Raw genomic sequence first — 27,498 nt, forward strand, 5'->3', positions numbered from 1 at the left:
AGGTCTTGAACATCTATCAATGTTATACACTCTAATGTGATTAAACATGTTTTATTTATTTATTTATTTATTTATTTATTTATTTATTTGATTTTTTGGTGTTGATGTAATTATAGATTTGCAGGAAGTTACAAGAAATAGTCACAGAGAGGTCCCGTGTGTCCATCGCCCAAGTTTCTCCTAATGGTTACGGCTTATATAACTATCGTAGATGGAACAGTTCACAGTCTAAGTTCAGTGTATTTCGATCTTGGGTTTGAATGCTGCCGTAGCTGACAAGGTGTCTTGGTTCAAGACAGAAGGAGCTCCTAGTTGATGGCACCTTATAAAACCACACTATTTGGTTTTCATTCACCAGCTGTGCGATGCTGGTGCTGAAATCTGGCCAGTAACTTTCCATCTCCCCTGAGGTTGGCTAATTGTTCTTACAAATGTAAAATACATTAAAAAATTCCAGTTTTCAAGTTTTTTAAATATGCAAATGGAGTTGGTTTACAGCAACCAATCTCATAATGATGGCACTGCTTCCAAACATCCGTTTCAAAAGGCTCTTTCTGTGGCACAGGCTCTGGCACAGCAGCCCTCCCCAAAGTTAATGGCAGACCAAACTGGTTTGACTCCAGATTTACCAACAAGGAAATAAGTCTCAGATTCTGGTGCTAATACCCGCCCATCTGACCTGGATTTCTCAACATTCTCCTTTACTATAAAGGGGTGGGGAGTGCTTTGAAAAAGAAAAACCTATTGACTTGAAAACAGGGAACCATCTCTGTTACTTTGGTGGGATGGACTAGCACGTCAGCCTCCAGAGGAATGCTTTGAAGGGCATTTTGATTTTCTTTCTTTCCCTGAAAAGCTCTAGCAGGTAGCAGAGTACTGAGCCGTTTGTCATCACAGGAAAGGGCAACAGATATGGACACCCATCTTTTTGTTTTGTTTTGTTTTGTTTTGTTTTTTTAAAGAAAAGAACAGCTCATATATAAGTCTGACCATTTTTTGGCCAAGACACAGCCGGCAATTCTCATGGGTATGGGGATTTTTCCCAGACACTATTCTGACACAGTGTTCCACAAAGCTCCATCCTACTTTAAAGGTCTTGTTTTATAAACAAGACTTCCCCTGGCAATTTGTCTTCTGATTTTGACTTCCTTGTGACTTCCTTGCCTATGATCAGATGCTGTGGTAAGGGCATGTCACACAGAGCACCCTCCACCTCTATGACCTCACCTAGATCTCTTTCTATTTCAGTTAGAGCATCAGCAACTACCCAGATGGAGTTGTTGGAAAAACTTATTTTTATTCAAGAAGTCATTTATGTTGAGAATATATGCCTTGTGATTCATTCTTTCTTTGGTAGTATCTTTACAAAAGAATAGTTCTTCATATAGGGACTCTTGCAAATACCAAGAGGCACGTTAGAGATATCTGTACTTTCATCTAATTGTACAATGAAGTTTGAGCATCTTGGTGTTTTAAATGTTTTTCTAAGCTATCTAGCTTTCCCTCTATCAGTAGCAGCTAGTTCCCAGAGCATTATAGACTTGGGGTGAAGTCCATTATTCAGGTTGGTAGATATGAACCATTATTTCATACAGCCTTCTTGATCATTTGGATCCTAGGGTCCATTTGGGGTCACATCTGAGAAGTCCTCATTATGTTTACTTTGGAATACAGTTGATTACAGGTCAGAGGAGAAGCAGCAGCATTGCATTTTAAAAGTGATTACTTGCAATTATGTTATTAGTATTATTTTGAATCCTGTTTCTTTACAGGAATTTTTTTAGAGTCACTTCTCTACTTGGTGAGGGTTGTTTTCGTTAAAACTTGACAACATAATTGAAAAACCCCATAAACTGAGCATTGTTGTAGGTTACGCCTTGTGATATGCCAAAGACAAACATGAGGAGGCACCATGTTTTCTTGGCACCCCACTCTTCCCTGAGGACACTCCACATGCCAAACATGACATCCGACAGTCTGACATACAGACCAAGCGAAGATGTAAATTAGTAAAGCTTTATTTTTTTTTAACATTAAAAAAATGTCAGTTGAATTTGTAATATCTTTCCCCACTATGGACAGCAGTCTCGCTCAGGCTTTGCTGCTGTCCCACTGTGGGGACTAGGTTCTGGCCTGGTGGGGATAAATGAGGATTCTGAACATGCTGACATTGAGACAGAAGGATGGGAGTGAGGCTGGGAAATGTGAGCGCCCCTGGCATGGGGCCTGGGGGTATCAGCTGAGGACAGGGAGGAGGAAGGAAGGGGGGGAAGTTGTTTGGAGAAAGTCAGAAAGCTAGCTGATTCGATGCAGCCTGCAAACATTATGAGGAGCAGAAGGTGGGAAAGAATAATGCGAGGCTGATGCCAGAGGGCCGAGGAACATTTGGGAACAAGGGAACATTTGGACAGAGCTGTGAGGCCGTTGGTATGAATTATCCTGTTTCCCACACAAGGACCCTGCAAGGCAGGAAGTGTTATCCCCATTGTACAGATTAGGAAAGCTGAAGCTCAGAGGGGGCCCAGGAGTAGTTGAATCCTAGCCTCTGGCTGCAGAGGCTGCATCCCTTGCATGCCACTCTGCTGGAAGTAGGAGGGAGGAGAGGGGGTCAGGCCAGGAGGCCAGGGCAGCACGGTGATGTCAGGAGGGAGACATGAGGCAGAAGGACCCTACTTCTTCAGTGAGCAGGAGAGGAGTGGTGGGAGCTGGGTTTAGAGCTGGGAGCAAGGGTGGGTCGGCTGCTGGCAACTGCAGGGCACCCTGAGAACCCAGGAGTGTGCAAACTGACAGGAGCTGTGCTCCTTCAGTCATTTGAATTCATACACTTTTCCCAAATAAAGTGATTTCTTTCCAACGGCACTCTGCCCTCTCACTGGCCTTAAGAGACACTGTTGGATGGGCAACCGTTGGTGAAGGCAGACTTTTCTGGAGAGGAACAAATTTCAAAGCCACTTCCCCTGATGCAATTCCCATTTTGCCAGCAACCCCAACCTGATCCCAAAGAGGGCCCTCAGACCCTTCCTCGCACCTCACAGAGGCCACCTGTGAGCTTCTGTAAGACCAAGTGTAGCACCCAATCCAGAAAAGTCAGCTTCAGGCTCATCAGGGGATAGAAGGCTGAAGTTTAGATAGCCATGTGGAAGGGAGAACCTTGGCTCGGGTGGAACTCAGCACCCACCCGAGGCTCCAGGCGTGATCCTGGCAGCCAACGAGCTGTGTGATTCACGGCGAGGGGGGAGGGCAGGCGCCACCACCCCTGCCACCTGCACTAGGTTGCCTTCCAAGTGCTCTCAACACTCAAGCCTTCCCTCGCCATGGCACTTAAAATGCTGTCATTGCTGCCTGTTTGCTTGTCTGTCTCCCCCACTGAAGTGTAAGCTCTATGAGCACGGGGACCTTGTCTTCATTGTTGCTACATCTCTAGAGCTGAGCACAGCACATGGCACACTACAGGCACTCAGTCATCTTTTTTTTTTAATTTTTAAAAAAGATTTTATTTATTTGTTTGAGAGAAAGAGAGAAAACGAGTGGGGTAAGGGGCAGAGGGAGAAGCAGACTCCCTGATGAACAGGGAGCCTGATGTGGGGCCCGATCCTGGTATTTGGGATCACGACCTGAGCTGAAGGCAGACGAGACGCTTAACCAACTGAGCCATTCAGATGTCTCATCATCTTTTTTTTTTGGTAGGTTCCACACTGGACATGGAGCTCAATGCAGAGCTTGAACTTATGACTCTAAGAACAAGACCTGAGCTGAGATCAAGAGTCAGATGCTCAACTGACTGAGCCACCCAGGCACCCCTGTAGGCACTCAATCAAAATGGAATGAATAATAAGATCAAACACTAAATGGTACTTACTCTGGGCTAAGCCCTATTATAAAGGGCTTACATGTATTAACTTATTTAATCTTCATAACAGCCCTAGGGAACTTAGTAATACTATCACCATTTTATGGAGGAGCAAACTGAGTCAGAGAGAGGTTGGGAACCGTGCCCATGGTCTCCTAGCTGGTGGAGGGAGCTGGGATTATGAACCCAGGCAGTCCGCCTCCGGAGGATAGATTCTGAACAATTCCTCTCTACTGCCTCTGAGTAAATAAATGAATGAACTCATGCCAAGCCTCAGGAATTGTCTAGGCAGGGATCCTAAGGTCTGTAGGCTACAGGGAGACGTGTGCCCACTAGGAAGTATATTACCCTTCTTGGGAACCTCTCTTCTCCCCCTTTTTTAAACACAGGATCAGGAGGGAAAATGGGAAAAATAAAGGCAGAGATGCCCAGGAGGAGGTCAGAAAATGGACTAGAGGACTGATGGTCACAGATGGCCAGAGGACTAATCAGATGTTGGGTAAATGTTCCAGAAGGTCTACCACCAAAGTGCCAAGCAGAATGAATAAAGGCAATGCAGCAGGACCTGCACAACCCCCCACGGCTCCTCAGCCAACACAAGGAGAACACAGGGGTCAGAAAGCAGAGAGAAGTGGATCTGGAAAGAGAGTGGCTAAGCAGTGTTTCCAGTAGGTGCTTCAAAAAGACACATGGAGAGCTGCCAGTGACCTTGCAGTTGGGCCCCTTAGGCCTGAGAAAGCCCAAGCAGCTGTGGAGGGGTCAGCGGGGACCAACCCTAACTCCAAGGAGTCTGAGCATCACAGAATGCCCATGAAGCCCATAAGGCAGACCTTTCCTGTTATGGATTGTGGTCATGTGGGCCAGAACCTTGGGTCTCCTGGCCCCTGACCTCAGCCCTGTCTACTCACTGCTGTACCTGGGCCAGCTCCCACCCCAGGGAAGGAAGGAGAGGGGCCCCTGCCTTGCTCACTCTCCCCCTTGGCTGCTGGGACTCCCAAGGAGGCCTCAACCAGGACAGACTAATCGCTGGAGACAGTTTTGGCCCTGACTCTACGACAGAGCTCAGGGAGGAGATGGTGGAGACATATGTCTGGCCACGGGGCTGTTTACAAGCCACGCTGATCTCAGCCTGTGATGACAGCTGGCCACAGCAGGGAGTTCTGGAGGGTACCCTGCCACACATTGCTCTGCCAGAGGACAGACAGACACATATACACACCCCGGATGAGGCTGGGCTCGACGCACCGGGGCATGTGAGCCGACTGGAGCTGAGTCCTTGATGTGCAAACCTCGGGTGGGTAGAGCTGGAAAGAAACTTCCAGTCCCCCAGAGCAGTGGAAGAAGTGTGGGTTCTGGGGCAGCCAGAGCCACATTGAATTCCTGGCTCTACTCTGACTAGCGGTGTGACCCGAAGCACATTTCTTAACCTCTGTCAGTCTTAATTTTTCATCGGTAGAAGTGGGGACAGAAACTCAGTTCCATGGGCTGGGAAGGTCCACTTTACTGAGAAACAGTCAATGTCAGATTGAAGCTAGCACCGTGCCTGGCACAGTCCTTGTAGATGCACTCGAGACTTAGCTCCTCCCTCTTCCTTCCTTCTCTCCTTCCCTCCCTTCCTTCCTCCTTTCCTCCTTCCTTCCTTCCTCCTTTTTTTCTACCTTCTTTCCTTCCTCCTTTTCTCCTTCCTTCCAGCAACACAGTTTCAAGGATAGCAAGCTGGCTGCTGCCCCGCACTGGCTGGAGACACTTGGGCAAGTTACTCAACCCCTCTGAGTTTTCTTATCAGTAAAATGTGGGTGACAATTCCTTCTTTGGGGCTCTTGTGAAGAGTAAACGAGCATGCAAAACTCTGAGCCTGATCCTTGTCACATATTGGTGATTATCATAAGGTTCATTATTCCAGATATTCCAGTTTGGGGAAGTTCTAATGGATCCCCCTACCCCAAGAATTGTGGAAATCCCACCAAAAGATGGGCTCTGACTGCTTCCTTGGGCAGTACTAAAGCCAAAGTAGGTATCTTGGGCACCAGAAGCAGTGAGGTGGAGAGGCTCAGACCCTGGTTCAGAGAGGTGCCACTCCACCCAACCCCTCCCTAGCCATTCCCCGACCTCTCCAGGCCGGAGATGCCACGTGTTGATGACACTCGCCATGGGATAAGGAGGGCGCTAAAATGAGCTGAGGCACAATTCCCAGGAGGCCTCGAGTCCCTTGGAAGAAGCTCTCAGGACATCCCTGAGCCAAAGACACACTGCTTTTTTTTTCCAGCCCAACAACTAGAATTCTGAAAAATCCCATTTCTTTAGGGCAGGAGACTGGGCGTCTCACCCAGAGTCCCAGAGAACAGGAGCCCCACCCCAACACAGCTGTTCCCTAAGCCAGGGTCCTCTGGTTGAGGAAATTCCCCAAGCCAAGTACACAAGAAGCAGCCTAGGAGGTAGATCACAGGTTAGAGGCAGGGGTCTCTGGTCACATAGACGCAATTTCCTCATCTGTAAAATGAAGCCGGTCACACCCAACTCTCAGAGACATGGTCAGGATGCGGTGGAATGAGGAAGCACTTAGCATGGTGCCTGGCACTTAGTGAGCTCTCTGAAGACACGGTTGCTAACAGTGATGGTGACGATAGCAGCGCTGCTGCTGTGACTTGCCCTGGTGCTCCCTGCTCCAAATCCTGCCAACTGCCTGCATCCCCTCACCTACCCCACCCTCTCCAGGGGGGCTGGTCTCACCTGAAATGGTCCCGTGGCAAGGGCCCTGACCAAACCAAGGCAAACCATAGCGTTCTTTCTATGCAGGGTTTCAAATACATTTTCAGACACATACATATGAGCCTCCATTCCCTCAAAAATCAATTTCCTTTCCCAGCTCCTACAAACCTGCTCTTAGTAGGCATCCTCTCGGTGGTGGGGAGCGAAGTACTTAGGACCCTGTTATATCACTGGGTTTTGATAGGCTGCAGTTTTTAATAAGCTGTTAAAGCTTGTGCTCAGTTGCAGATTGAGCTCTGCTCACCAGAAGCATCCACGCATCGGCTTTAGCTCTCCAGAACCACATGGGACAAGCCTACCGGCTTCTCTCTGGGACAATTCTACTGGCACATCTCCGTGGACTCACAGGCCTGAGCTGCAGGCTGCTGCCCTGCCTGTCTGGCCAGTCCCAGTCTTCTCGAGGGATGTTGCCCTTCGTGTGCACGTAACTCATGAAACACGACCCTGGGCAGCCCCCTCCTGGCTGTGCACTCTGAGTCTGTGTCCTGGTTTTTGTTGTCTTCATGCGGGCGCAAGTCTCCCCAGAATGATTTGGGGAGATCCTGATCAGCTGAGAATCAGATATACTGTGGCTTGAAGCCTGGCTCTCCTGTCCAGCTGTGTGACCTTGGTCAAGTTGCTCAGCCTTCTCTGAGCTTCATTGTCCACATTTGTCAAGTGGGGATAAAGATCCTTAGCTTGCACGTGGTTGCATCAATTTAAAGGGATCAGGCGGGCGAAGAGCCCAGCATGGTGTAAATGTTCAGCAACTGGTGGCTATTATTGTTTTTAAGAGGGAAAGATGCAGAACTCCTTGAAGGGGCAGAGCAAGGGAATCAGCAGTCCCTGGAGATATGGGGAGGGGCCTGGGTTTTGAGGTGAACTCAGCGCATGCCAGGCAGACGGATAGCCGATCTCGTGGCAAACAGCTGGAGCCCACCAGTGCGGGCTGTGAGCAGGATGCCAGCACTGCCTGCCCCAGCAAAGGGGCCTGGGGGTTGACACAGCCAGTGCCAAGCCAGATGGGGCAGCGGCCAACTTTCCAGTCAACACAGATGTCTGTCTCTCTCAGACAAAAACTAAAAAATGTGGCCTCAATCAGAGTGGCTTTTGAGAGTTGTGTGCTCTTTGGACCCTGGCAAGGGGACCTGCAGAAGCTCTGAAAACTCCCCAGGCTCAGGAAGATGTGGCTCAGGCTTGAGTCCTGGAAGGTCAGCTGCATCTGTCACTCAGACAGAAGGGAGAAGGGTGGAGACCATGGGCTGACCTAAACTGACTCCCTGAGCCATCTCTCTGAGAAAGAGAGCCCTGGAGAATTTTTCCAGAAGAAAAGGGATTTATCTGTGCTGTGTAAATGAGACTTCAACACAGTCCCTTTCCTCATCAGAAATAGCATCATTCTGCAGGGGCCTTCTTTGACAGTCCAGCATGGAGCCTCAGAAGCCAAAAGGTGATTTGGGGGAAGCCACGAGGTCACATAGCTGCTGGCTTTCTCACTCCCGTCACCCCCTGATTCTGCTAGATGAAGTCACTGGGGATGACAAAGCCCTTCCCTGAAGGATACAGCTTTATTTCATCAAAGGAGACAGAGAGGCTCAGAGGGGCAAGGCCACCAGGCCTGGGAATGTTCTAGAACCCAGGAGTCCTGTCTGTCTTGCCAACTATTCCCAAACCCACCCCAGCAGCTCAACTTTTCTTCCCTGGACTCTTGCATGGTAGCTTGCTTGTCGTGTCTACTTAGAGAAACTTCCCCCACCCCCAGCCCTAGGCTCAGGTGTGGAGCTAGGTGTCTGGCACTTTGTCAACACAAACAAGGTTCCTCAGCGTCTTGCCCCTTCTCTATACAATGCCTAGCTGCACTTTAATGTATTTTAAGTGTTTACGTTCCCTGGTCTTTGTTATTTCTTGCTCAGTGTGCTGGAATGCTTGACATTCCAGGGTTTGTACACTGGTGCCCAGCTTGCTGAGATGTGCGCAACACAGTGGGGGGGGGGCAGGGTAGGAGGCGCTAACTGGGACAAGGAGGAGGTGAGGGCACAGCCTTGGGTGTGCTGTGCTCCAGGAAAAGTTTCTCATTCTCTTGATCTCACCTGCATATGCAATTTCCTTGGGTTGTTAAGCTCTTCCCCCTCTCTTTCGCTGACTCTAATAATTCTTCAGATCTCATCCTGGATGTCACCTCCTGTATGAAACTTTCTCTGATATGCAAATTTGAGCTGGGATCCCCTACCCCACAGTGAACAGATGTGCAGGTTGTCCACTGCACAAAAGCACCACACCTAAGAGAATCGCTGGCATTTATATTTGTAAAGGCTATTTTGAACAAATGGAAGTGGCACCTTTCTCTAATTTGTACAAAGGTGCTATAGGACCTATCTGTGGTCCCGGTTCTGCCGTGTTCCCACAGCATTTGGCATTTGTCTAGTTAGTGCTATCTGTATATGCCTCTCCTCTCATACTCCAGACCATAAGCTTGGAGAAAGGAGGCACTGCTTCTACCTCAGTCTCCACTGTCTTGCCAGGGCCTGCACACTAGGAGCTCCAAATGTAATTAATTAATGTAAAGTCCCATTAATGTAAAATCCACTGACAGAATGGAATGTGGGAAGTGGAAGTCTCCAGGGTGAGCCTAACCAGGAAGGAGGAGGGGATACAGGGGAAGAAGAAAAGTGGTGAGACCATCTCTGGCCTGCAGGGGGAGACACTGAGCAGCTCAAGACCCTCTTCTTCGTGGGGCAGTGGGTCCATTCCCTTTTCCCTTTGTGGAGGGATATTTTGTAGCAATAATAATAGCAGTTACTGTTTGCTGACCTAATGCTAAGCATGCCTCATCTACCTTCCATAGCAGCCCTGCTGGCACCATTACCGTCTCCATCCTGCAGATTGGAGATGGCGCAGAGAAGGAGGTGAGCCAGCAGAGCTTGGGCTGGTACCTGCTATGTGTTGGATGCTCAAGCCCGGAAGCTTAATGCTACCCTCTGCTACTTCACCAAAAGCTCCATCACACTGCAAAATCGTCCAAACTTATTTTTAATTTGGAAAATATGGTCACTGCTCCACAACCAAGTCTGAAGCTAGGAGCAGCCCTGTCCCTCCCACCTTTGGGCTCCAGGCCAGCCCCCTACAAAGCCAACTCACCAAGTTGACTGTTAACAGGCAAAAGAAATACATGCCAGGCCTGGACCCAGGCCCTAGGAGTAGAGCCCAGAGGGAAAAGACAGGCGGGGTGGGCAGAAGCAATATCAGGCACAGGCATCTCATCACCCACCTCCCAACTGTAAGATCGATACCCTAGGAGAGCAGCATGAATGGGCATTTTGCTGACTCCCAAATCCTCAGTGCTTGGCACATACAAGGCACCTGGTAAGTTTTTGTTGAACAAATGAAGGAATGAGTGAAAAAAATGAATGAATACACATTAGGTTTTTCCTACCATCCAAAAGAGGGTTTCCCATATCCCAAGGTCAAGGACATTCTGGGACAGACACCCAATTGGGTTAGGAAACAGGAGGTGAGGAGGTGAAGAAGAGGCATGGAGGCCCCTCCAGAGAGACAATGAGGGAAATGCTCAGTCTCTGAATCAAGATCATTGAGCCTCTGATGCCTGGGCAGGGGGCTGAGGGGCAGAAGAGGGCCCTGCATGAGATGGGATCCCTACAATCTGGGCAAGAACAACTGGCAAGAAGAAGGAGCCCCTCCCAGGCAATCAGATAGAGCAGAGAGTCCAGGCTGCCTCTGGGCTCGAGCCTTATGAGCTGTCCAGAGCCTTAGCCACCAGCCAGAAGCACCCTCAAAAGCAGATCTGGAAAGCCTGCCCAGTTTATCAGCCCATTCTACCTGCCTGGTGTCTGAGACCCTGGTGGGAGATGAAGTGGAGGCCAAGCCTTGGGAAAGCTTCATTCATAACCCTACACCCTGGCACCTAGCACTCACCTGGTCTGGGTGGGCATGGGGCACATGAGGTCACTCCCCAGAAGGCTCCCACACTGCCACAGCAATCCTCTTGGGCAGTCAGTTCCAGCAAGGGGTTGGCACACTGGAAAAGAGGCCATGGACACCAATCATACCCTCTTCCCTTCCCTGCCATGCACAGAGATGTCTCAGGAAAGCCTGAGGCAAGAGCTCAACCCCAATGTCCTGCTACAGGGATGCCTCACCCAAGGGAGGAGAGAAGAGAGTCAGGTGATGTCCTGGAAGGAAGCAGAGAAACTTACACTCCATTCTACCAAACCCTATATTTGGGGCCTGGGGACGTCCAGATAAGATCTGTTCTGTGCAGGCCTGCAAACTGTCCCCTTCCATGTCCCCAGCCCACAGAGGGTCCCAAAGGATGGGCTTTCCTCCATCAGAGTCCAAGGAACTCACCCATGATTCAAGCCTTCCCCATGAACAGGGCCTAGGCTCAGGGATACTACAAGCTGAAAGGCCAAGGAGGATCTGGAGACTCAGAGACCCTATCCCTTGGCTACTCCCTACATCCTCCAGCTCCCTAAAGTCAGGAGGGGTTTCTGGAAACAACAAAATGCAACCCCAGCAGAAACCATCCTGGGTCTGGCTTAGCCCATATTTTTAGGTGCCTAGACTCAGAAAAACTCTCTTGATTTCCCATCACTGATTATGGATGCCTCCAGAGGGGATGGAGGCTCTCTCATCTTTTAGCCCCAAGGCTTTAGGGTTTAATCTGCCTTTTCCAATTCCACATCTCTGTGACCCCAATCTCAACTCAATACCATACTCTTTTTAACAGCCCTACTGTCCATGCATAGGGAGTCCCAGGCTCAGCTCCAGGATGGGCCAGGGTTTACTGGGACCAGAGGATGCTGGTGCCCTTCCAGAGGCGGGCTCTTTTGGGTTCTCTTTGGAATGCCTGGTAATGACAAGTACCCAACAGAGCCAAGGTAGGGAGGAGCCCTCTCCTTGCTCAGGCAATGTTATATCCTGAGTTTTCCCATATGGGGAATGGAAGATGCTGCAGACATTTATTCCATAAGGATGAGGAGCAGAGAGAGAAGGAGAAGGGGCAGAGTGAGGGGCAGGCACTATTCTGGAAGTCTGTAGGGCCACGTCAGGGGATGCGTTCTCACCTGTCCATTCACGGAGCTCAGATAACACCGGCCCAGCCGTCCAGGGGGCCTGGGTGCTGCAGGGGGTGGCGGCTGAGGGGCCTCTCCAGACCGCGCGGGGATGCTGTTGCCGTCCCAAGGGCTGTGGCGGGGGCTGGCAGGGAGCCGGGGTGAGGGTCTGGTCTCCACGCTGTTCTCCTCCGGGGCCTCGCCCCGCACCCGTGCCACCTGGTGGACCTGCACAGAGGCCTCCGGCGGGTGGTTGATATGCACTTTCACCAAGGAGGGGTTCACGGAAGCTGGGCACAGGGGCTGGGTCAGAGCCGGGCCACAGAGCCCCAGCACCAGCCCTGGGCCAGGCAGGCCACTGGCTGCATGTCTCCCCAGAAACTTCCTTCCATTTCTCCACTCTCTGCTCAAACCCCAGCACAATTCCCCAGTGAGGACAGGATGGAGCACAAACTCCTTCACTCTGCACCTTCTGAGGAAGGACCTCTCAACCTCCAAACCACCTTCTTGGTTTTTCTACCTGCCCCCACGATCCTGTACAACCCCTGAAATCCAGCCCAACAGACCCTGCAGGGCCCCACCTCCCACCCTCTCTGCTTAGTCAAAGGCTATCAACCCTTTAAGGCCAGCTGAAGCCCCCCCCCTCCATCTAGCCTTCCTGAGCACAATCGGGGGGCTCTCTACCCCCTGACCTCCTCTAGAAGTCTGTATTTTTGGTACCTTTACTTGGTACCTGAGAGCAGAAGGCAGGGGAAATGACATGTTTTATAGGGTGATGCTGTCCTTCCTACCCTGCCTCGCTCTCCTGTCCAGGACAGAGGGTTCCCTGAAGGCAGGACCCTGCCTTGACACTGTCTGGTCTCATCCGTAGCACCCAGTAGGGGGCAAGGGAAAAAAAAATTGACGAGTTCAGAGGAAAGGCAAAGAGAAGTTTAGGAAATGAACTAAATTGAGTCCTGGGAGCAGAGAAGGAGGGAGCGCGGACTGGAGGCAGCCGGCGTGCCCTCCACCACCATGCCAGCACCCCCACGCCCGCTCCCCAGCGCACCCCGCAGCCCCACACTCACCCAGCTGGTTGGAGAGGGGCAGTGTGAAGGTGGACTGCCGCAAGGGGCCTTCCAGCAGGGCCCCGAGCCGGGAGCCCCGCTCCCGCGGCCCTGCGTCCAGCTTCGGGGAGGGCAGGTGGCAGAACTTGCCGGTGGAGTTGGCGGGGCACCAGCACTCGTCCCGGCCGATGCAGCGGCCTCCGTTCAGGCAGGGTATCTGGCAGAAATCTGGGACACGGGCCTCGAGGTGACCGGTGGTCGGAGAACACGGTGGCCGGTGGGGCCAGGGAAGCAGGGGAGCGGGGGCTCAAATCTGGATGGCTGGGGGAGCCCAGCACACCCTGAGAGGCAGGGGCTTTCCAGGAGGCTGGGAGTGAGGAAGGGCGGATGAGAGCCAGCTCTTGCCTTTCTAAAGAGCCCTTTCATGCCAGGGCCCTGGACCCCACAGTAACTGGGAGGGACAGGAGGCCAGTGGCACTACTAATGCCCTCACTTCTCTGGGGGGGAGACAGGCCCTCAGGCAGGTTCTGGGGCTTGCCTTGAGTCACACGGCTAGGCTGTAACTGCGCTGGGTGAGGGTCCAGCGTTCTGTGGCACTGGGGGCCACTCACAGAAGCCACATTCTGAGAGCAGGAGGCTTCCTTCCTGCAGAAGGTCTGGGCTCCTGCCCAAGGCAGGCCTGTCCCTCTGCCCCCCAACCCCCAGGACCTGGGAACCACCTGAGTCGGGGGAAGGGACTCACAGATGCGGAAGCCAGACTTGGGGTCATGCCCATGACCGCCCTGGCTATACAGGGTGGTGGTGTCGCCGCGCTCACAGCTGTTGGAACAGTGCCCATGGGCACAAGTCTGCTTGCAGATGGTGGGAGTGAAGACGATCTTGATCTTCTTGATTTTCTCAGTGAGGTTCAGCCCTGCAGAGAGAGGGCTTGGGTCCAGGGGGCAGGGCTGAGAGGCACAGCTGTGACCTCCAGAGGCTGGTTAGAAAGGCCCCTGGGGTCAGGGGTGAATCCATCCCAAGGGCATTTGCTAAGTACCTACTAGAAGCAAGGTCCCATAGTGGGGGCATAGTGGGGGCAGGGTAATACCTTTGAGAATCTCACAGTCCAACATTTATTGAGAAATGCCAGTGTGCCAACCACTAAGCCCATGCTTTATGTACATTAACCTTTTATCTTCTTGAGTGAATACTCTTTTAGGTTTAACCATTAGATCCTTGGCATTTTTGAGGGTTACAATAGCTGAATACTGACAATGGTCCTATAACCAAGCTGATGTTTCTATTTTACAGTTAAGGAAACTGAGGCCCAGACAAGGTTAGGTTGCTCCAAGTCACACAGCTAGCAAGTGCCGCAGCTGGGCTTTGAACCCATGGGCAGAGAATTGACTGTAGCTTGACTTGCCAGTGGGGGGTTTTCTAAGAGAAGCAGAGGAAGATAGAGTCTTTGAGAATCACTAGAGTCAGTTGCAGAGTGCCCTGGCTGCCAGAGCAAGGGTGGGCACTATATTTGATGGGTAGTGGTGACCTTTGAAAATTTTCAGTAAGAGATCAAAGAGGTGCCTTCCCAGCTGGAGTGTCCAGGTGGAAGGGGAGGCAGGGTGATCACGCAAGCTGGTTATGTAACACAGGTAGTGGCAGTGGAAATTCAAAGGTGGGGGGTATTCATTCAGCATGGGGAGCCCAGGGAGGGAAGGCAGAGGGAGAGGGCTTGAGGAGGGAAGTATAAAAAGTCTGCATAGACTGCATGTTCAAGAAGCTGTCCTGTGAAGGGCAGAGAGATGGAAGCCCAAGGGGAGTGAAGAAATAACTCTGTGGGGGTGTATGCGCGTGCAAACGTGTGTGAGAATGGGCACTGTCACTACGTGGATCTGCCGATGGGAAGGGGCCAGGAGAGGGGGCAGGCTGAAGAGGGAGAAGGGAGAGAGTGCGGAGAAGACAAGGGATGGTCTAGCATTCTAGAGAAATCCAGAAGGGGGATATCCCCTTTTCAAGATGGCAAGAAAGGAGGTCATGAACCGTAAAAAGGAATGAGTACTGACAGGGATAAACCTTGAAAACATCATACTAAGTTATACCAGACACAAAAGGCCACATTCTGTGGAGGTTCTGTTTATAACATGTCCAAGATAAGCAAATCTACAGAGACAAAGTAGACTAGTGGGGCCTGGAGCCTGGGAGAGGGAGAGAGGGGCTTCATGGGCAGGGGCTTTCTTTGTGGAGCAATGACCATGTTCGGGAATTAGATAGTGCTGGCGGTTGCAAAAAATTGTGAATACACTAAAAACCACTGGTGTGTACACTTTAAAATGGTCAGTTTTATGTGAATGTTACCTTAACTTTTAACATGGGAAAAAGGAAAGGCAGTGAGCTCAGGCTTGGGTTTAGGTAAGGAAGTGGTGAGCACAGTGGGGCAGATGGGTAGGAAGGCGAGGAGCTCTCCAAGGGGTGGCAGGTGGCCTATCCATGTGCTCATGGGATGGGACATGGGCAAGTAGGGGCAGCTTGGAGTAACTGCTCTGAGGGATGAGAGAGAAAGACAGACAGAGAGATACTGGGAAAGAAAGAGATTGAGAGAGAGAGAGAGAGAGAGAGAGAGAGAGCAGGCACAGAGGAAAGGACTGTTGGGCAATGACCAGAATGTGCCAAAGTGTGAACCCACAGGGATGCTCAGTTGTCTCCTCTAGAAAGCAGAGGCCCTGCTGTGGCTGCCAGGGGAGGATCTGGTCAGGTTGGTCCAGGAAGGTTGCGGTTTGCAGGAAGGAAGAGGTAGAAGGACCAGGGCCAGGGAGGTGAGTTTCGCAGCTGGATACAAGGAAGCAAAGGCAGGATATGTAACAGGGCAAAGTCCCCGATCAGCTGGTTTGGGACCCTTGGAGCCTGGCACAAAGCAAGCCCTTGGCAACTGTTGGTTGATTGGCTGAGAGGTTGAGGGACAGCTGAACCTCAGCCCATTGGTGATAGAGGAGGGGAAGCAAAGGTGAGGATGAGAAGGTCAGAGATTTAGATGCCCTGCTCTCCTAGGACCCTGAGACAGGGCATCCTTACCCCAGGGGGGTGACGGGTGGTCCAGATATGCTGCCTGCTGGGCGCCATCTCTCCGCTCAAGGCCTGGCCCTGCGGGCAGGGCATTGGAGGTGAGCTGACCATTGGCTGCGGTGGTTGGGTAAAGCCGGACGGTCCGGGACAGCCCCATGTGCTGCTGGGAGGGCTGGGTCTGGCTGAGCCCACTCAGGGTCCTGTGGAGATCATCATAAAACAGGGGGTTACCACCTAGGAGCAACATCCCTGTGCCCTCTGTCCCCACTCGGCCCACCCCCTCCCCCCTGCTTCTGCACTAGAAAAGTGTCCTCTGTTTGGCTACCTTCTCTCCACCCACGGGCAGTGAGTGACTCAGGGATGTGGAGGTGCCCTGAGATAGGGGGATTGAGGTAAGGCCCACCAGTTAGCTCTGTGAGAGTGCCTGCCTACCCCTATGTGGACTAGCCAGACTTTTGCTGGGTTATTCTGGGCAAATCACAGCCTCTCTGGGCCTCAGGGCCCTCAACTATAAAATGAAGGTATTAGACTGGTCCCATATAGCTCTGACATTCTGAGAGTCTTTGAGACTCTTAGGGACCAACTTCTGCCCCCAAATCTATCCCCTGCCACTTCTTAATTCAACTCTTAACACAAATTACCTGTGGAATAGATGCCTAACAAATGCTTATTCATTGATTGATTTTGGGGGTGGAGACTAGACTATCTCTCTCATTTCTTTTCATTGTAAAAATATATAACAATATTCAAGGAGAATAAAAACCTAATTCATCATCCCCCTACCCCCACACAGCAAATACCTTTTTGCTCAAATAAATGTTCTTACCCTATTGTCATTACCTGTAGGCACAACTTAAATTTGAATTTTTCACTAAACATTAGATCATACTTTATACAATTTCAGTTTTCATATTTATCATCTCAATTACTACACGATAGTCCATCTGAAGACAAATCACAATTCATTCAGACATTTTCCGTTGCATAGATGGTTTTTAATTTATCACTGTGGACATACTTGTTTAACTTCTGTTAAAATACTCCTTTAGTAAAGGGGATTCATTATGCTATTCTATTTTCTGTATGTTTGAAAAATACTTACAATAGACATTTAAAAAGGATTATTTTTTAGGATTAATTCTATGGACTAGAGGGACCATATTGAAGAGTATTTTAAAAAGGTTATAAATGTTTATGGCTCTGGGTACACACAGGTGCATTGCCTTTTGAAAGTATCAAAATATATAAATGTACCACTCAGAGCACAACCTCAACATCCTAATGTGTTATTAATTTTTTCTACTTTCCTAATTGAACAAATATAAAATGGTACTTCACTGTTGCTTTTTATCCCCCTTCTTTATTGTTTCTGAGTTGGAAACTTTCTGCTTATGTCCTTTGAGATCTTAACTATTAAGCTGCCTCACAAATTTGAACATGTAATTCATGTGTTTATTATTAGGCCATTCTACAAGGTGGCCTCCACCATAAATATCATGTCACTTCGCTGTGTACACGAACCACAGTATATGATAGTATCTGAACTGTGGCAAGTGTGAGCACACTGTGGACACTGAAGCTGAAGGCGCAATTCCTGGTCTGAGGTTAGACTACTAGTAAATCAGGGCCCAGGAATTCCAACCCAGAGCATCCTGACTCCTGGGCCACCCAACAGACCAGCTCAGCCCGGGAGCATCTGCTCAGGCCTGGAGGATGCTCCTTACCCCAGTAGATCCCAGCCCTCACCTCTCCACTGGATTCCTTGCCCAAGTGGGATAAGGTGTGGGACCCTCTCCTTCTGTGTCTACTCCAGTTCTGTTGACCCCGGGTGCCTTGACCAAGAAGCAGGCTTCCTCTTACCCTTTCCTGGCAGGAGCCAAATCAGGAGAGATGTCAGAGGCTGGGACCCCAGTACTTCCAAGGCAATGTTTAGCCCTCCCCCAGGCCCCCTTGCTCAGAGCTTGGCTCCTATAGCGTTTAATGCTGCTCCTCCTTCCAGGGCCACCGGCAGCAAATCCTTAACCTGACAGGCCCCCACCACGCCTCACCCTACTTCCCAAGTTTGGGGTCTAGAGTGGGAGAGTGGTTCTATTAGCCATTCGGGAAGTTCTAGGAGCTGTAATGGGCCAGAATCAGGAGCTCAGGAGTTCAGGAGCTCAGGAGCTCAGGCACCTGCTCCTCATTCCCAGGAGAAGATCGGCACAACCACCTGCAGCAGAAAACACAATCCTTTCAAGAGCTTCCCAGAGTGTGCCCAAGAGAGAGAGAGAGAGAGAAAGTGAGCTGGTGGATTGGTGGGAGTCTCCTGATGGCACCATGTTGGTCCCACGGCTCAGCTTAGTGTCAAACCACAAAGATGAAGGAAGTGGCTCATGCTCTGCCTTGTTCTGCACGTTTTTGAACTTGACCAACGAAGAGTTCCCCAATCTGGTCAAGATGGAAACTCAAAGAGTTCTTTCTTGGTAGTTTTTTGTTGTTGCTATCATTCCTATCACTTGTTTCTCTAATGGAACTCAATGCTAGTGGCTGCAAGATTCCTGAGTTCAAATCCCAAGGCCAGTAGTTAGTGTTGCAGAGAAGACAAAAACGACCACCAACAAAGAAACTCCCGCATTCCCTAGTTGTACGTAGGACCGAGCTGTACTGAGGGGAGAGAACAGGATTAGGGGAGGCAAACGTCATTTCTTAGTCTTCTAGCAGAATGGCCTGAGCAAGTTACAGAGCTCCTCCGAGCCTCGGGTCCCTCATTAGTAAAGCGGGAATAGTGACACCACATCACGGGGCCAGAGTGAAGACTAAGAGAAACAATGAGGTCATGTGATTTCTCTGCAAATATAAGTAAATGGTCCTAGGTTGAAAATTATGCCAGAATTTTAAAATCACATGAATGACAGCAAAAGAAGCGCTAGATACAACTCAGGCATGCCACAGAAAATTCTTCTTTATCCAAGGGGAATGAAAGACTCTCCAAAATGCTATGTTATACTGTCCAAGCATCCCTCCATGTGAAAGACCATGTGTTCAATCTGACGTCCACGCATTTTTAACACCTGGGGCCTCCTGAACCCAACCCACTATCATCTACTGCTGGGATGGGGCTTTGGGATTAAATGACAGAAATCAAAAGTCTGACTTGCCTGATAGACTCACAGCAGTGTAAAGGAGGAAGCCCCCAGTTCTTTGATAGGTTCTACTCTTCCACCAAAATTACTGCTATAAGGAAACCGCCATCTCCCTTCAGAAGCCCCAGCTTGGTCCTTAGAGGTGGACAGGGAGGCCCACAATGTGAGGAGCACTGTGGGGCCCCTGGTGGTTTCCAGCAGGTTGCCTGTGCCATCAGCACATAGAAGGTGGTAGGCTGGTGGGACGAGGTGCAGACTGTGAGCTGCAGCGTCTGTAAGCCCAGTCATCTGGCTTTGCGGTAGCTTCTCTTAAGTGATTCACAAGCCTTTAGCAAAAGCCCAGTTGCATGTCCCATTCTCGTCTCAGGTCGTGGGACATTGAGAAGGGTGTGGCACCATGTTGGGCCCAGAGTGGTGGTCTTTCTTTCTTTCTTTCTTTCTTTCTTTCTTTCTTTCTTTCTTTCTTTCAGTTCAAGGCTATATTGTGGCTATTTCTTTTCTTTCTTTTTTTTTTTGTATATTTTTTTAATTGGAGTTCGATTTGCCAACATATAGCATAACACCCAGTGCTCATCCCGTCAAGTGCCCCCCTCAGTGCCCGTCACCTAATCACCCCAACCCCTCCCCCCCACAAGCCCACCTCCCTTTCCACCACCCCTTGTTCAGGTTCCCAGTTAGGAGTCTCTCATGCTCTGTCAGAGTGTTCTAAAGAAGCAGTGCCCCCTTAAGGACAAGGGCAGAGGCAACAGAAGCTTCCAAGAGCTTCACTGGGAATCAGGTGACTTTCTTGGACCACAGCCCCTGCCTCCACCCCAGGAAAGGTTCCTTCGACTCAGCCTTGGAAGAGCTCCTTCAATGTCATCAAAGGATAGCAGTTCTTGAGCTTTGCTGACACAAGAATAGAATTTGCTATCTCTCTGGGATTCTTCCAGGGAAGTCCTGGCAAAGCGGCCACATGGACAAGAACAGCTGTCTCTAGGCTGTAGGACCTCGTGGATCAGTGAAATTTTGAATCAAATGTAGGGGAACAACATAAAGTTGCCAGTTTTTTGTTTAGGGAAGTAAGAAATTCACACACACACACACACACACACACACCCCTACCAATTATTACCACCATAATTCCATGAAAGAAAAGACATTGCAATGCCAAAAAGAAACATGTGAATAAGCTTAACTTCATGGAAACCTCACCATATTGGCTTTATTTTCTTCATTTCTTCATGGACCAATGAAAACTTCATGGCAGGCTAGCACCAAGCCAAGAGGAAGCCAATGAGCTACATGATCCACCAAGGTCTGCTCTAGTCTGAGGACTTTTGGGCTCTTTTGACCAATTTGGGAGAACCCACTTCCTGTCCCTGCTGGCTGGGATCTTCAGGCCCAAGTGAAAACCGCCCAGACGGCGCATACCCACAATGATGCTGCTCAGTTCAATTCAGTTCATTCTTCCACCCTGAAAAGATATTAACACTGAGGTTTTCAAAAACAATTGGGGAGACAAGTTGGTGAGGGGCTCCATGCCCTCTACCTCATCTAAATGCACCCTAGCCTGGAGGCTCCATTCTATCTACTTTATAAATTGGGCTTCCAAATACTGTTTTGTTTGAAAAGGCTTTTGCTGCTGAAAGAAAGTTTAAAAACATCACTGCAAGGTGCATAGAGTAATTAGAGCTACCATCTATTGAGCACTGAGCCAGAGGCTCTAAATGCATCATCTTAGCCACATTATTTTATGGAATAATACAAAGAAGTTGCAGAATAATATAGATAGTATACTTCCAGGTTTGTGTCTTAAGAAAAACTGCTGTCTCCCCCTATAGATATTTATATAGGCATAGGAAAGATCTGGAAGGATCTGTAAACCGTGGGCTGCCTCTGTTTCTACATTTTTGGAATTTTTTCAGTAAATTTTTTTTTTACAGTAAACACACATCATTTTGTAATAAAAAGAAATCTCTATTTTCTTTAGCAGCTCCATTTTATAGATAAGGAAACTGAGGTTCAGGAAAAGTCTGGTAAATGTGTGCCAATAACTTGGATCTAAGGCAGACTGTGATGGGTAGCAGAGGCACAGGAATTCAGATGTAAGAAAGACCACAGCATTTGAGCTGGGGCTTAAGAGAGGGATAGGATTTTCACAGTCCAAAATGAAGAGGAAGACATTCCAGATAAGAAAAATAACATTAGGCAATACGTGGAGGAGGGGAGCATGAACCATTATTGCAGGGAGAATAACAAGCGCAGTTGGATAAAGCATAGAACAGAGAGGAGGGGGCAACGAGGAAATAACACCCGTTCAGTGCCTACCAAGTAGCAGGCATCATCTAAAACTTAACTAGTGTATGACTTACTTGTCCAAACAGCCCTATGATCACAACATCTGCTTGGCCAAAACCCTTATACAAAGTAAGAAGACAAATGACAAACGGAAAAATATGTGCCACTCCTATCATAAGCAAAGGACCAATCTCCACAATATAGAAAGAGCTCCTAGAAATGGAAAAGATTGACCAGTAGCCCTAAAAAGAAAAATCAGCAAAAGTATGAACAGTTCATGGGAAAAAATACAACTGTTTCCTAAACACATGAAAATATGTTCATTCTTTTTTTAAAATAGATTTTATTTATTTATTTATTTATTTATTTATTTATTTATTTAAGAGAGAGAGTGTGTGTGTGTGCAAGTGTGAATGGAAGGAGGAGTAGAGGGGGAGGGAGTGGGGAAAGAATCTCAACTAGACTCCCTGCTGAGCTCAGAGCCTGAAACAGGGCTCAATCTCATGACCCTGAGATCATGACTTGAGCCGAAACCAAGAGTTGGACACTTAACTGACTGAGCCACACAGGCACCCTGAAGATATGCTCATTCTAAGAGATGTGCAAATGAAAACTACTCTGAGATAGCACTTTTTAACCCATTAGATTAGCAAAAATTCAAACGTTTAATAATAGACTAATTTGGTGAGATTGTCCTGAAACAGGCACTCTCAAATGTTGCTGCTAGGAATGTAAATTGATATAGACCCGATGAAGAGGGTCTATCCACACTGCAGTGCATCTATGCTTTGCTCCTGCAGTTCCACCTCCAAGATGATCCCACAGATAAACCTGCCATGTAGGCACTGCTGCCACCCTGCCCAGGTCCCCTTTGCAGCAGCTGGTGCACCTTCCACTGGTTTCTTCTGAGTCTTGCTCTAGGCGGATGGTAACCACCTGACAAGCCCCACCCACCACCAATGACTGCCTAAACAGGAAGTTCAAAAGCCCTGCCTCTTGCTTCAAGGTGGGAAAACTCTGCAAGGTCCACCCTCCATCATGCCTTGGCTTGATTTCCCTGGGACCAGTCCTTGCTAGGCTTTTTCCACCTTCGCATTCTGCTTCCCTCCCTCCCTTGGCAATGCCCCAATAAATCACACACATCAGAATCCATGTCCCAGCTCCACCTCGAGGGGAATATGACTACAGACACTTGTTAATGTCCAAAATGATGGATGAACAAGATTATTCATAGTTGCACTATTCTGTAATAACAGAATGTTTTGCAAAGAATAGAAACAACTTAAGTGTCCTTCGTAGGAGACTGGTTAAACAAACTAGGATATATCCACAGGATGGAGTCATATGCCACTGAAACAGAAAGATGTGGCTCCTCTACATCTATAGGGAAAGGTCTCCAAGACATACTGAAAAGTGAAAAGATAGCCCAAATCTGGCTCACTGACTGTCTTTATATGGACAGTGAACAAACAATGGTTTTTAAAAATATATTTAAATGATTGAAAAAGGTCAAAAGAGGAATATATTTCAGGACATCAGAAAGTGATATGAAATTCAAGTTAAGGTTTCCATAAATAAAGTTGAGTTGGGACACAGCCAAACTCATTGTCTGTAGCTGCTTTTGTTCTACAATGACAGAGCTGAGCAGTTGCAGGAACCATATGCTGTATAAAGCCTAAAATATTTACTATCTGGCCTTTTATGGAAAAGTTTGCTGACTCCTGGTATAGGGTATGTAAACTTTTGTGTAAAAATAGAGAAAACAGGCATATGTATTGCATTTATCTGCATCTTTATAAAGCAACCTTGGAAGGCTACCTTGGAAATGAATAACAGTGGTTACCTATGTACGTGGTGTGGGAGGGAGTGCGAAGGGGGTGGGTGGGGAATAAACTCATGACACAATTTAATGAGTGCTTGTTCTGCGCCAGGTTCGATGCCAGTAATGCACATTGTACACATCTATCTCATGTAGGTCTCTAACTCTAAAGAGTTACTCATTTTTGCCCATTTTATAGTCGAGAAAACAGAGAGTTGCAAGTTTCTATCCCTTCCTGAAGGTTACAGAACTCCTGAGGGCAGAAACCAGGTTACCAAACCAGGTGTTTATCCTTGCGCTACCCCACCATTTGTTATTGCTGTATCACCATTTTAAAGATGAGGACACTGAGATTTGGGGGGAATTGAAGAATAGGTTCTAGTCCATATGATGGACAGAGTGAAATAAAAGAGAGGTGTCTGGGCCATACTGAATGGGTGAGGAAGAGTCCCTGGAGAAGCCCTTCTTTCACTCATTCAAGAAGCACTTACTGAATGCCTACCACTTGCCAGACACTGAGGTCCAAGGATGGCAAAGACCCTCTGACTCTCTCTGCTCCAGTGGAATCTGAGCAAAGGTCCCAGCAGCACCCCAGCAAAGGTGTGGGGCCTTGGGGAGCCACATATTAGCCTTGAGATGTTCATGGTCTTCAATGAGGTCCAGAACATGATGAGCTAGGACTCTTCAAATGATTATTACTCTGGTGAAAGATGATCCAAGTGCAGATGGACCAGAGAGAAGAGGACTGGAGGCCAGAGAGAAGGCTTTGGCTGTGGTCTAGGCTAGTGGTGACAAAGGATAGGACCAAGAAGAAAGTCTGGATTCAAGGGATATCTAAGTCATAGAGAATTCCCAGTCATGGCTTAGACCAATGAGTGGAGGGAGTTCCAGGAACCAACATCTCAACTGGGAGATCCAAGAAGTGGCTCAGTTTTGACACGATGAGTTTGGACACGATGAGTGTTGGGTGCCTCAAGAAGGTGCCTCCACATGGGAGATGCAGCACTTTCCAAGATGCAGCACTCAGGAGAGCGACAGGGCACAGCCCAGAGCGTTGTAAGGGTAGAGGTAGGTGGTGGTTAGGAGTTAAGGGGGAGGGATGCTATCACTCTGGGAGAGCATGCATAACAAACCACGCTTCAGAGTTCCCTGCTGGGCTGAGGCGTTAACTTCAGGCCTTAGCCTGAAATTGGGCTAACACTTCCCAATTTCAGGAGGGGAAATGTGTTAATGGACAGACTAGTCTCAGTTCTAAGTTTCATTCCCATAAATTCGTCTCCGACCTTTGGCACCTGCTACCACCTGTCTGCTCACACACGATAAAACAAATGAACAAGCAGTAAATGAATAGGAAGGGAAAGTGTGGCGGGGGCCCATCACACTCCACCCGAGAGCACGTTCTTTTCATGGATACGTCTGTGTGCCTATAGCTGGGTTTTTATTTTGAACACACAGACAATCATCATAGTTTCTGCTAATAAAACTGTTCTCAGCTCTAATCAGGGAATTAATTACATCGATGGCATTCCTTATGACTTCCAGGCACCCTGACACCTAAACACATTGAAAAATATAGGAGTAAAGGGAGAATAAACAAGGGGAATGGGGGGCCTGGGGATGACCAATTCCTGAGGGCAGACAGAGGAAGAGGCTGTGAAGGTGTCAGAGAGGAAACAGCCAGACAGATAGGAGGGGAACACGGAGAGAGAGAGCACTTATAGACAGGAGGGCATTCCCAGAATGCCTTCTCCTCTTCTGGCTTTCTGTGACTGCAGGCCTGGCTAATTGCAGGTGACCAGGCACTAGCACCTTCCAGGTGGCTCAGTCTCCCCTGAGGATCTGGGTGCTAGCAAAGCTAGGGAAGCCCTCACAGAGGTCTCTCTGCTCCTTCTCTCCTCAAACCAGGCAGACCTCACACCCAGGCCAGGGTCAGCCAACCCTTGCGCCAAACCCAGGGACCCAACGAACGTAGTGTCACCAGACATCCTGCTCCAGGCCCTACCACAAACCTGCCCTGCCTCAGCTGAAGGCAAGGGGGCACCAGGCCAGGGTGGTTAAGGAGGAGGGGACACTGTGGCTGTGGCATAGGAGCCAGCAGCCCACTGATCTAGGTGATGCACAGCTCAGGGGCTGAGCAGGTGAGACCTGGCTTGGCTAAGACTTAGTAGCTGTCACTCTCCAGCGTCTGGGTACCAGATGTGCTAGGTTGGTGGGTTCTCTGATGACGCTGTGAGGAGGCGAGGGCTGGAGCAACAATAATGAATATTTATCAAGCACTAGTTCTGTGCTGTGTGTTCCTTGTTACACTTGCATTATGTTATCTGATCTTCACAACCACCCTAGGGGTAGCTACTGTTAGTAGCCCCATGTTTCAGAAAAGGAAACTGAGGCACAGAGAGATTAAGGAACTTGTCCAAGATCATTCGTCTAGAACTGCTCTGTCCAACAGAACATTCTGTGGTGATGGAAATGCTCTATAGTCTGCACTATTCAATACGCTAACTACCAGTCACTTGTGGCTTTTGAACACTTGGAAATGTGGCTAGTGTGGCTGAGTTTTACATTAAGTTAAATTTAAATAGCTCCATATGGCTGGTGATTACCGTATTGGACAGAGCAAGTATGAAAAATGGAAGAGTCAGCATTGGAACCCCAAAAGTGTATCTTGGCCTCTAACTATGTGGAGAGAGGCTCCCCTGGCTGCCCTCACTTTGTTCTCTGTCCCTTGAAGGCTTCACTCTTACCCCAGGCACCAGGGTCCCCTGGATGTCCTTGCCTGGGGGAATCAGCACCCTCCTAAACCTTGCTCTCTTGTCTCCCAACACTGCAGTATCCATCATCAGATGTGAGGGCTGTGGCAGGAAAGAGACTGGATTTGCAGAGCACAGACCCAGGACCATGCCGCAGGGGAGCAGGACTTTTCAAGAGCCAGAGCTGACCAGTGACATGGTGACCTCTGATGAGGCAGGAGCTTCATGTGCCTGGAATAGTGGAGCTGTGCTCCTGAGTGCCGGAGAGGAAGCCACAGGCCTATGGGCTCGTGGTGAGCTCAGTGGGGTAGTGCCCAGGGGACCCAGCCCCTGCCTGCTGCCTGGCACACTGATGTGGCATCATCAGCGCCTGCACCCTCACTCTTTGGTGCCCTCCTGAAAGGTCTGAGAGCTGGCTGTCCCCAGACCTGTTCTGTTGCTCACCCTGCTATGCCCACCCTGCTGTGGCTCACCCTGCTATGCCCATCCTGTCACCCTTGGGCCTCAGTGGTCAGCCAGAGTCCCCAAACCAGCCCCATTTCAGGCACTTGTGAGTCACAACCTCCTGCTCCAAGGCCTGAGTCTCTAGCTCTTTCTGTGCCCACATCCAGGTCTGAGAGATCTGGAGATCTGGGACATAGATTCCAGGGGATGCCTCTGCCAGGCTGGCAGGTGGAAGGGGGCAGTCTGTCCTGTTTAGTCTCTGCCCACCATGCTCTCCCTGCCATCTCAGGAGGAAATCCAGCACCCCTGTCTCCTTGCAGGTAAATAAGAGGCAGAGGTTGGTGGGAGCTGTGCATGTCCAGGGGAATGAATGTCTGTGGGGCACAAGGCTGGCCTAGGGCCTGACTCCTGCCTCTAGAGCCACCCTGAAGTAGCTGCTGCCTCAGTCTCCCAGGGGTCCAGAGACCCCACTAGGCCTCACGGCTCTCCTCTGTCCTCTGGACCCCTGTCCCCTCATGTTGACAAACCCTTATGTACTGAGCAGCCTGCCTTGTAGGCTATCAGGCTTCCAAGCCCTGATCCCTTGAGACTCTGCATTGCCCTTCTTTTTCTCTCCCACCTGGGTAGGGAGCAGGGCAGGAGAGCCTGAGTGGGCTTCCCAGGGTCCCAGAAATGCCCCTTATTTTCTACATAACTTGTGCAAGTGTTATTGCCCTCTCCCTCCCACCAGATGAAAGAGCCCCTCCAAGAGTTCCTCTGCCTCCCTCTGGGCCCAGCAGACCACCCAAAGGTGGGGCTGCAGTTTGGCCAGGAACACAGATCCCCTTAGAGAGGAAGGCAAGGGATCAAGTCTTACATTGTCTTTATTTTCTCCATAGAGTCACCACAGTGCCGGGCACACAGGTACTGTCCCTCGACAGTCATCATAGTGCACGTTCAACTTCTCAGTGGCCTCTTCCAGCTCGAGGTCTCTCCACTGGAGCTCTCTCTCCAGTGCTGGCAGGGCCCCATCCTTCAGCCAGCTGGAGCCAGCAGGCAGTCTGAAACCTCTGGCTTCAACTTCCCCTATGAAGACTTGTTCCTCACTCACCTACTTCCAAGGTACATTTATGAGCATCTCATAAGGTGCACAGTCCCACTCAGGTACTTGCAGGAGAGACATATCGCTTCCTTCATGCAGGGAGGCAGAAGGTGGAGGGTCTGCACTTGGCACCTCTGTGTGGACTACAGAAGGGCCCCTCCCTGGGCGGCCAGTTTACAGAAGCTGCCCCATTTCCTTCATGGTGCCAGGGTTGGCTGAGCAGAACACAGGCTAGATTTCAGCCCCATTC

General features: G+C 49.5%; 1 protein-coding gene across 1 annotated transcript in view; it reads right to left on the reverse strand.

Moving 5' to 3' along the window:
• Positions 1 to 27,498, reverse strand: part of LTBP2 (latent transforming growth factor beta binding protein 2) — a 102,038-nt gene that overhangs the window by 37,902 nt on the left and 36,638 nt on the right. Inside the window, exons 4-8 of the mRNA XM_077909993.1 lie at positions 15,762 to 15,952; positions 13,459 to 13,629; positions 12,738 to 12,944; positions 11,683 to 11,960; positions 10,532 to 10,634 (exon numbers count right to left, since the gene is read on the reverse strand). Of these exons, the coding sequence (XP_077766119.1) occupies positions 10,532 to 10,634; positions 11,683 to 11,960; positions 12,738 to 12,944; positions 13,459 to 13,629; positions 15,762 to 15,952 (950 nt within the window). The remainder of the gene's footprint in view (positions 1 to 10,531; positions 10,635 to 11,682; positions 11,961 to 12,737; positions 12,945 to 13,458; positions 13,630 to 15,761; positions 15,953 to 27,498) is intronic.

Source organism: Canis aureus, chromosome 9, assembly GCF_053574225.1.
Source record: "Canis aureus isolate CA01 chromosome 9, VMU_Caureus_v.1.0, whole genome shotgun sequence".
NCBI lineage: Eukaryota > Metazoa > Chordata > Mammalia > Carnivora > Canidae > Canis > Canis aureus.